This window comes from Coffea arabica, chromosome 10e (genome assembly GCF_036785885.1).
Source record: "Coffea arabica cultivar ET-39 chromosome 10e, Coffea Arabica ET-39 HiFi, whole genome shotgun sequence".
Classification (NCBI taxonomy): domain Eukaryota; kingdom Viridiplantae; phylum Streptophyta; class Magnoliopsida; order Gentianales; family Rubiaceae; genus Coffea; species Coffea arabica.
The window spans coordinates 34806068-34817121 of record NC_092328.1 but is presented as its reverse complement, the minus strand read 5'-3'; the positions used below and the strand labels follow the sequence as shown (position 1 = coordinate 34817121).

The window sequence follows — 11054 nt, the reverse complement described above, 5'->3', positions numbered from 1 at the left end:
TAAGTTTCAGCTCATAAGAGGTTAGAGAATTAATAAGAGATTCAATAGATAAGGAATTTAGATCTTTAGCTTCTTTAATGGCAGTAACTTTACTCTCCCAATTCTTGGATAAAGCATTTAGAATTTTTCTATTTTTCTCACCTAGAGAGTATTCCTTTTCCAACACCTCTAAATCCTTAATAAGATCATTGAATCTACAATACATCTCATTAATATTTTCATGAGGTTCCATCTTGAACGATTCATACTTGGTAACCAGAATATATTTCTTTTGTTCTCTAACATTCTCACTTCCTTCATGAATTTCTCGCAGTTTGTTCCAAATTTCTTTAGCTGACTTACATCCCTTGACTCTAATAGATTCATTTGATTCTAAAGCACAAAATAATACATTCATGGCCTTTGCATTTAAGGTGAGATGAATTCTATCTGCAGCAGTCAGTTCACTTCTTATTTTTGGTCTAGATCTATGAGTATTTTCATCTATAACAGAGGCATCATATGGACCTTCACTAATAATAAATCACAATTCAATATCAATAGATTGCAAAAAGATAATCATTCTTTCTTTCCAACTCACATAATTTGACCCATTAAACATAGGTGGTCTAATCACAGAATGTCCTTCAAAAAATATGACATTATTGGTTGTCATTTTTACTCCAAAGCCGATTGAACTTAATCTCTAGGAGACCAAGCTCTGATACCAATTGTTAGGATTGAAGACAACCAAGTGGAAGAGATAAACAATGTAAAGATCTCAAACGTAACAATAAGTAAATAAAAAGGAAAGAATAGCAAACCAATTAACTACCCAACTCCTCTTGAGCTTGTAGGTTAATTCAAACAAGCTACTTCAAGTTGATGAATTACAATCACTCTTGTGCACAAAGGAAGGTTCACCTCCTCCTTGCCCCGAACTCCACTCGGTCAAGCCATGACGTTTTACTATCCCTCAGGACAACCCTCACAGAGCTACACTCATGAAATATTCACTCACAAATGAAAAGCTTACAATGAACCTCACACCACTAAGACTACAAATCTTCTTTGAAGAGTATTTTCTCACTAAAATCACTCTAGATCTTTTGTATCTTCAGTGTGCAAAAGTTATTTGAAGTATCTGACCAACCACTATTTATATAGGACCAAGAAAGTGCCTTATTAATGCTTCCAACGGATAGAAAGTAGCTGAAGAGTCAACTAGTCGTTGGAGTATCGGACGTCTGGTAGTCCTGTTTTTTGCGTCCGATAGCAGGCAGTGAGATAAAGAGTTTTTCTTCAATTCTTTTGGACGTCCGGTAGGCTGATTTTTTGCGTCCGAAGGTATGATGTAAAATCGGGAATTCTTCTTCAATTCGTTAGGACGTCCGGTAGGCTGATTTTCTGCATCCGAAGATACTCAATGGTTGTCGGACGGCCGATGCAGTCTTTTTGTGCGTCCGACAATTTTAGCATACTTTGTCTCTTTCAAATGTGCTTAATCTTTGAACCTGATTTGTTTCATTTCTGAAAAGGCCTTTGAGGAGATGTTAGTAATGTCCATTTGTTTTGTAATCATCAAAAGTTAGGGACCAAGGCGAACAGTAGACCGCTTGACCAAATCAGTTCATTTCCTAACCGTGAACATGAAATACACCCTAGAGAAACTAGCTCAACTGTATATGGATGAAATTATACGACTACATGGCATACCCGTGAGCATAGTTTCTGATCGAGATCCACGATTCGTGTCACGGTTCTGGCAAAGGATGCAAGAGGCTTTAGGCTCTAAACTCAATCTAAGTACAACCTACCATTCTCAGATAGATGGGCAATCGGAGCGAACGATACAAACTCTTGAGGATATGCTCTGATCGTGTGTAATGGATTTTGGGGAAAATTGGAGCCAACATCTCACATTAATAGAATTCGCATACAATAATAGTTACCACTCCTCCATACAAATGGTACTGTATGAAGCACTATATGGACGTAAGTGTCACTCACTGATCTTTTGGGATGAAGTTGGCGAAAGAAAGGTCTTGGATTCGACTACGGTCCCATGGATCGAAGAAGCAGTAGAGAAAGTTAAAATTATTCGCCAGAGAATACAGACGGCTCAGAGTCGGCAGAAAAGTTACGCCGATCACCGAAGAAAGGATCTGGAGTTCGAAGAGGGCGACATGGTATTTCTCAAGGTAACACCACTCCGAGGAACGATTGCGGCCAAGAAGGGGAAGAAGTTGAAGCCCCGATATATAGGACCGTATAGGATTCAACGGCGAGTCGGGACAGTGACGTATCAGTTGGAGTTACCAGCTAATATGTCCCGAATCCACAATGTCTTTCACGTCTCGTTATTGAAGAAGTATTATCCAGATCCCGCATACATCCTACACACAGAGGACGTCGAGTTAGACGAGACCCTCACCTATGAAGAGTAACCGGTACAAATTTTGGGTCAAAAGGTGAAGGAGTTGAGGAATAAGCAGATACCTTTGGTGAAGATCATATGGAGAAACCATGATGTGGAGGAGGCCACCTGGGAGGTGGAAGATGACATGCAGAAAAAGTACCCTGCTCTGTTTGGGAATTAAGGTAATAATTTCGAGGACGAAATTGTCTTAAGAGGGGGAGGTTGTGAGACCCCGGTTCGTCCTTAATTTTGTTAATATGTGAATGAGGGTTTATTTATATTGCAAAGGAAGTTTTAAGATTTATTTAATTTCCTTATATATTCGTTTCTGACAAAACCCTAATCGGAACCTTCCAAAATCCTAAGTTGGGTTTAAAACGCTAATTTCATCCATGGTATAAAGTGTGTGCATTAATTGCATTTGTGTATGTTAATACATGTTTAAGTACAGGTGATTAAGTTGGTAGGGTGATTAGTGGAGAAACGAAGAAGATTAATTAGTTGGGACTAGATTGAGTTTACAACCTATGGAGTAAATTGATAGGAAAGGAAAGGTTTAAGGGCAAGAGTTGAACAAAAGTTAAGTTGAAGTGCAAGGGCTAAGAAGCAAATAAGGTACTTTTGTGTGATTGGTTAGCCATAAGAAATATCTTTCCTAAGTGGTTTTGCACCACATATTAGTCACAAGAGACATAACCAAGTCATTAGTAAGACAAAACAAAGCAAAACAAGAGAGTGAGAGTGAGAGTGAGCTGTGAGGGAGAAGAAGAAAAACCAAGGGAAAGTTTGCAAAGTTCAACCAAAATTCTTCCATAAATCTTCATCTTGAAGCATAAAGAATCCGCCTTGGAGTTGGCTTAAGGTCATTAGCCACCATACATATGTTATCTTGAGGTAAGAATGTCTAGTTGAAGGTTTAAGTTGGTTAATGATTCATGAACTAGTGGTTATTGTGGTAAAGGATGTTAGTTGTGATTGATTATGGTGCCTCTTATGTTTCCCACTTGTTTTTATGGATTAATTTGATGAAATTTAGGGCCTTGATGTTCGGCCATATGAACCCTAATTAGGGTTTCATGCTAAACATTTTAGTTAGCTCTAATCTTGTGTTATTGAACTTGTAGTGGTTGTGTTTGATGATTGGCTTCATTTGTTTGGTGAGTGTATGGTAAAAACAGATTTGGGTCAAGAAACCCTAGGCTAGAGCAAGGAGTATAAGCTTGGTTAAGGATTAGCTTGGTTAGGGTTTGATGCACTAATGGTTAGATTAAGTTAATGGGTACATATGAAGTTAAGTTAGAAAGTGTAGTTAGTGTTTGGTTAGTTTTAGGGAATTTGTTGGTACAATTTTGGATCATTAGAAGGCTACATAGGAGTTCATTTAAGGGTGGGTATTTGATATGCATTTGGTTAGAAAACTTGCATGATACTCATAGAAACGGACCATGCGTTCGCGACGCGCGAAACCGTTCAAATCCAAAAGCAGGGCAGCCCAGACCTCCGGTTTTGGCTTCTTTTTTTCAGTATGTTCTGCACGGATTCAGGGCTTGTCCAAAACAAGAACATTGTAGATTTTAGAGTCCTTTGTGTGTCTGCAAAATTTCAGGTCAAACGGAGTTGTGTAGGCTGAGTTATAGCCAAAACCCTCACTCAGCTTTCAAATTCTGGTTTAGTCACGTTTTGTGAATTAGCTTCTGACCATGCTCAGTTTGCATGGATAACGATGGAACTGGGTGTTGGTTTCTTCATAAGAAATGTAGATCTTTGTTTTAGATTCAAAACGGTATAAATTTCATCCAAATCTGAGCTTCGTAGCTCTAGTTATGGCCAAAATAAGATCGTGTGTCAGAACTGCCTTGAACACTGGACAGTTCTGACGGGTACTTTGGCACTCCGTTTTCGTTTTGTTCTGAGTTGATCTAGGTCTTGGCCAGAACATAAAAGTTTTATCCTTATGTCTTTGATTTCCAATTCCTTTGGAATTTCTTGATTTGGGTGTGTGAACTGTAAGTTATGGTTCTTCCACTAGACCCTATCCGTCACCCAAACGTGCGAACGTTTAGCACTTTGTTTCATACTTTTGACCTATTTCCGTTCAGAACTGGATTGAGGTGTCTTCATGAAAATTGTAGCTCCTCTCCTTAGCTTCACAACGGTACCTTATACACCTCGATCTGACACTCGTAGCCTACATTGTGTTAAAAACAGTTTTTGACTCCAAAACGGACACGTTTCCATTTCCATTTCCGTTTCAGTTTTCCGTTTCCGCGCTCGCGCATGGGTCGCTTTTACTGGTTTGCTTGTTTGTATGCATTTTGATATTTGTTTGAGCTATGTTATGACTCAATCTTCTGTCACAGACGATGACGAGGTGAACGGAGACGGTGGGACCCACTGACGGTCGAGTTTGGCCAAGTGCCATTTTTTTTTTGTCTACCTTTGGATTCTACGTAAGTAATAGGGTGTATATGTGTTATGTGTTAAATGTCACCAATGTGAATTGTATGTGATATAAGGGTGCTTAGGCGAGCATGTACTTTATCTCACTCGACCTAAACCCTAATATGTACTTGCAATTGATATGAATTATGACATATGAACTGTATTGGGATTGCACCCTGGAGCATGTGGCTTGGGGTGACTTTTTGTGTGTGTGTGATGTGAAGCTATGTGTGGGCCCGATCTAAAGGACTAGACGGACTATTCGAGCCAGTTAGGGGTTGGTCGAAGTTAGTTCAAACTATCCTTAAGATCACCAACTTCGTGAATACAATTCGAATATGATTCGAAGCTCGAGCCATTTGTGTGTGTGTGGATACTGGCCAAAGTGGGTGTTAGGTGGTTGGAGGAAGAAAGTGGAGTTCTACGGACCTTTTCTTGAGGTCGACAGAGAGTCGACAGGTGATCACGCATGGCGGATGACTTGGCTTTGGAGCCAATCCGTATCCTTGCATTGTTTTGTTACTTTTGCTTTTATTGTTACTGTTACTTTTATTTTGATATATTAGTGGCATAAATGTCTGACTTGATGCAAAATTACCATTTTGCCCCTGCTTGCTTACTAAGCTTTAAGCTTACCCGTTTTTCTTTGTTAATTCCTTAACAGGGGCCGTACGCGGGGATCACACTTCACGAGAGTTATATCCCTAGAATTGACCTTTGTAATTATACTAGTTGGACTTTCGAGAATGTTTTTCCTGATTCTCATAGTTAGGGTTAGGACGCTACTTAGGGTCCACTTTTTGGTTGTAGTTCTCGTTTTGGTGTGTTGTTGTGGACTGGAATGTCCCTTCTGAAGATGTACATATTGTAGATGGTACTTTTGAAGATGTATGATTGTAAATAGTATCTTTTGATATTTAGTCTCTTTTATTTACTTTTCGTTTTCGAGTCCTGGCGCGAGCCAGGCAGGCGGTTCGCCAAACCTTTTGGTACGCCTCTGGGTGCGGTGGGGTCGTCACATCATGAACCCTAGTGGTTTGGGCATCCATAGTCGCTCTCAACTCTCGATTATCCTTTTGGGCTATCCTATTCGTATTAGATAATTGCGTCCAATCATCGATTACCCCTACTACCACATCGTTAGGGTATGAGTAAGTTCTCCAACAATCATATGCAGGCCTATCTCGACAAACTGGAGTCCACTGCCAAAGAGGGCCCCCAGGTCTCTCTCAATAACGAATCGTTAAAAGATGCCTCAGAGGTGACTCATTTCTACCATTTCCTTCCATGACCTACAAGTAATCCACAAAACTAAAGGTTACAACCTTATAATCACTGGTGCCATTCAAAAATTTAAATTAAGGTTTATCACGAATTTCTATGACCAAAAGTTCACGACTAAGAACTCCTAACCCTATTCCAGGTATTTCAAATCTAGCGCTCTGATATCAACTGTGACGCCCCCTCCTCTGCCTAGGGCGAACCCTAGGGTATCAGCAGAACTCCTGCCCAACTCTAGTCGGGACTCACGCATTCGTTCAAACTTAATAAAGGATGACAATTAACCATCGACTTAATTAAGATGTATTTCGAATATACAAGTTCAAAACTCCCAAGTATACCATATATGATTACAAATCACAAGTCCCAAGTATAACAAAATTACACTTCAACGGTCTCCAGTAACATACAAAAGTATACTAGCTTTGTGACGACCCCACCTCCCTCTAGGGCGTACCCGAGGTTTTGACGGACCGCCTGCCCATTTCTCGCCAGGATTCGTTCACTCTGTTAAAAAAAAAAAAGGTAACCTCAAGAATAAGTGAAATAACAGTTCCCAAACTTGGAACATATACTTACATACATTTCTATCTCAAACATTCATACAATCCCAAATATAACAAAAGTTGTGAATTCCCGATACATTCAACCCTAACCAAGCACTAGCGCGAGTACAATCGCAAAAATTCAAAAACTAGACTATACTAGCCTGTACCAGTCTCACGCCCTCGCTCGTATCCCCTGTAAGGAAAACAAAAACTAAAGGAATGAGCTAAAAGCCCAGTGAGGTTCCCATACACATAATCAAACAATTGAAACAAGGACATATCGAGAAAACATTCACAATATAAAAGCAATGAAAACACACTCACTAAAAAGGTTACATGCTCACGTGGAGCCATTCGTTCATTCATTCACCAACCATTTTCGTTATCCCTCCAATATTAAAAAAAAAATTTGCAAGTGAAAACTCCTCCAGTGTTCTTGGCATTCATTCATTGATTTCATTTCCCGCCACTAGCCAATTCACTGGCCAGTTCACCACCAACCTTCATGATCATACTCGAGTATACCAAAATACTGTCCCAGGGTCACCAGCCGCCCGACCGAGTCCGCTTCTAGCTCGAGTCAACTGGCAACGAAGGGCAAGGGCCCAGTTCAGCCAAAAGGTTTACATTCATGCACAAGTAGCATTCAATCATTGAAAATTCACTTTGGCTTTGGTCGAGTGTGATAAAGTGCACACTCGCCCATCGAAAATCCATTTTAGCAATCCTTGGAAAGTATTTAACATTCAAGCAAACATTCACAAATAGTCACGTAGCCACTTATTGTACAAACACACAAGGAACACTCACCAGTTTAAACAAATTCCTTTACTTTCCACCCTACAATCCATCACCAATCTCAACTCAAACCAACCACAATTGCACACATAACACATAAGTTATAAAACACACCTAACTAGTGCCACAATACCCTTCAATTTGAGCCACTTGATAGCTCCAAAACCAACCACAATAAAGCCCCAAATTGAAACCCTAAAACTGAAATTTAGCCACACAAACTGGAATTTTCCGTAAGCAACCAAAACTAGCATATAAAAGCTTCATTTTACATATAACAAAGCTATCATTCCATGGCAATTGCTCAAGCATCAAATAAGACTAGAAAATTCACCAAAAATCTAAAATTTTCCAAGTCACCACTTTCTTCATGAAATTTTCCCATAAAACTACAAAACTCACAACTCTAAACCACTAATTGGCAATTAATTGAAGTAGAGGGAAGATTCTAGCCAAGGTTACCTTGTTCTTCCAAGAAAAATAGAAGCTTGGTGTTTTCTCTTCCAAAATCACTCCACCAACACCATTGACTCTCCTTAGCAAGCAACTTCTATGGAGTAGTTTGCAATTTGGTTGGTTGAAACACAAGATTGAAGCAAGAAATTGAAGATACAAGATGAAGTCCTCTCTCTTTTCTTCTCTCAAAGTTTCGGCCAAGAAGGGGTGAAAAGTGAGGAAAGCTTGGTCAAAATTGGTGTTTAGTAAAGATAAGAAAGGTTAGTCAAAGTCCAATTTCGAATGGTTCCGCGACACGTGGCGCCTTTAAGGTTTAATCCCATCCTCTTGTTTCCCAATGATTAATCTTGTTTCCCAATGATTAATCTATCTACCTAACCTCTAATTATTTCCTTGCACATTGTAAAATAATCCCGCTATACAAAACTTAACCTAGTCGTCAAAACTTATCGCACTAGCGGGTCCCACGTACAATATACACTACTGATGTCACATGAATTAAGTTATACCGGAAAAATGTCTTGAAAACTTAATTCCCTTATAAAAATAGCAAGAAAATTAATATAATAAGGAAAGTATAGAAAATGTATGCATGGGATTCAAATAATGGTTAGAAAATAAGAAAATTTTCGGGTTCTCACAAAGGTGCTTTGGTATCCAAAAGTCAACAAATAAATAGGAGGCCATTAGTGCTCCCAATTGAGTTTAATTCAACTCACTTACCTCTAATCCCTCAATTAACTTTTCTTAGTCTAGTATTGATCATCGTTAATTCTCCAAGACTACTGCACTCTCGGATCGAATTTTTGCCTCGAAAAATGTATATTTACTAATTCTTACTAGTTGAGCCGCAGAAAAATTAACTTTTAAAACAAATGTGCTAAAATATAATTTGGGATAATGTACAATGTAATTGTAATTAAAATGGATAAAATAACTTAATTTGAGCAAACGAATAAATAAGTAATTAAATAATCCAGCAAAATAAAATAAAATAAAAGTAAGTAAAAATAAAATTTGGGTCCTCACAGTAAAACAAGTAGATAAGGGGAGGATTAAAACACTGAAGGAGAAGTAACAATACTTAGGTTGCTTAGCTAAAATATGCAATCCAATAAGAACCTCAATAATTAAAGTTGTACATTCAAAATCAGCCCCAAAAAATCAAAATCAGCCCCGAACTGTTGCACAAAATCAGCTTAAGAAATAAGTACTGCTATTAAACTTCAGCTTCAAAGGAATAATATAACAAGTTGATAAGGCAACAAGCACTGCTATAAGTACTGCTATGAACAATATAACTAGTTGATAAGACTACAAGCACAACAATAAAGGAAAAGCAACTTTGATTCGCTTGCTTAGCTAAAACATTCAAATAAACTAAACTGAACTAAACCAAAACAATCCAAACTAATGCATAGCAGAGGATACAACATGTCAAGTATGATAACCAAAGTAATGTCAATCACGATACAAGGTGTCGAGTATGAGCAATAAAGATCTACCTATTCATATAGGAGAAACTGAGGCAATGTGTACCTCATTTATATAAGATAAACAGATGCAATGCGTATCGTGAGAAAGATATCTATGGGTTGCTCAATCTTCACAACCCATTTCTCCAAACCACTAGAGGATGAATACATGGAGTGGTACTGCATAAACAATATTAACATTATCAAAATCCATATGCCCAAATTACTCCAATCACAATAACAACTGAAAGCTACTGAAAAGCATTGACATTGTCGTGTAAATACTTGTTAAAGCAGTAAATACTGTAAATTGCAAGACTTAATAGCTATCATCCAAGGTCAGAAAACTCATCACTATCCTAGCTTGTGCTCAAACACATTACCTCAATAACGCCATCATATCACACAAAAACTCAAATCACTTCAATATTTCAAAACAATATATCCTAAGCTTAGAGAGCACAAATTTCCGTAATGAAAGATCCAAAGTTCAAAACTTTCAAAGTCAAATAAGAGAACTTTAAAAGCAACAAATTAAAGAAAAACAATTAAGTCACCTCTTCGATAATCTTTGCTGCCATTCTATCTTTAACACTCCTTCCTAGCTTCAAGAATTCAGTATTGCTTAAAATCTAACAAAGTAAATACTCATCAATCAATTCAAGTAAATAATAAGCTGAACATAACTATGAAAAATAATATGTTTGTTGAGAAAAAAATTACCTCATAGCGAATGGCATCAGATAGGCTATTGATTTATCAGGTACATATATTTTTCAAGAAAGAAAAACAAGCACCCTGTCCTCTTCATCATATCCAATTTTATGCCCTAAGGTAGAATACTCTGAAAACCATTTCAAATTACACTTCAAATCACAAACTACTCCTAAGTATAAACTATTTCACCATACTTAAGTAACCAAAACTGAATTGCACGGAGAAATAAAAGATAATTAAGGTAAGAACATAGATGATAATTTGAACCAAAAAGCACAGGAATTACCTATCCACAATGGCATAACATATGTATAAACTACTTCACCATACTTAAGTAACCAAAGTTGAATTGCACGGATCACATACAAAAGTTGAACTAATGTTAAAAGGATCACATTTGAAAGCAGCATGCTAACAAAGTCTAAAGTAATAGTAATTGCATTATGTTGCAGCAAAGGATAGATCCATAACCAACATTATGTCAGCCATCAATACCTCTACCAGAATAAGTGTGACGCCCCCACTTCTCCCAAGGGAGAACCCAAGGGTATCCGCGGAACGCCTGCCCAACTCTCGTCGGGACTCAATACAAATCAAATTTAAACTTAAAGGTGCACGACCAATAATAAAAGACAAAATAAGGAGAAGTCTCTCCCTAAATAAATCTTCAAGTCTTACATCACATGTTCTCAAAATTACATCAACTTTCCCAAAACACCACCACTAGAAGTCGGCTAATCAATTACATCCCAAAATACTAATCAAAAGTAATCAAATTGTCTTCTCCAAAAATTCTTTCCCATTCCAATCTCCTGTTAAGGAAAACAAAACTAATGGGGTGAGCGAACGCTCAGTGAAGCCAAGAAACACACATGCAAACACATAGTTCAAGTAACAATAACATTTATACAGTAAGTAAAACTGTAAAGTTCGAGTAAT

General features: G+C 37.9%; 1 protein-coding gene across 1 annotated transcript; it reads left to right on the top strand.

Annotated features, from left to right (window-relative positions):
- Window positions 1-1946: 1946 nt before the first annotated feature.
- LOC140015205 (uncharacterized) lies at window positions 1947-2426 on the top strand. Its single transcript, XM_072067116.1, has one exon. The coding sequence runs from the start codon at window positions 1947-1949 to the stop codon at window positions 2424-2426; it is 480 nt and encodes a 159-aa protein (XP_071923217.1).
- The last annotated feature ends 8628 nt before the right edge of the window (window positions 2427-11054 follow it).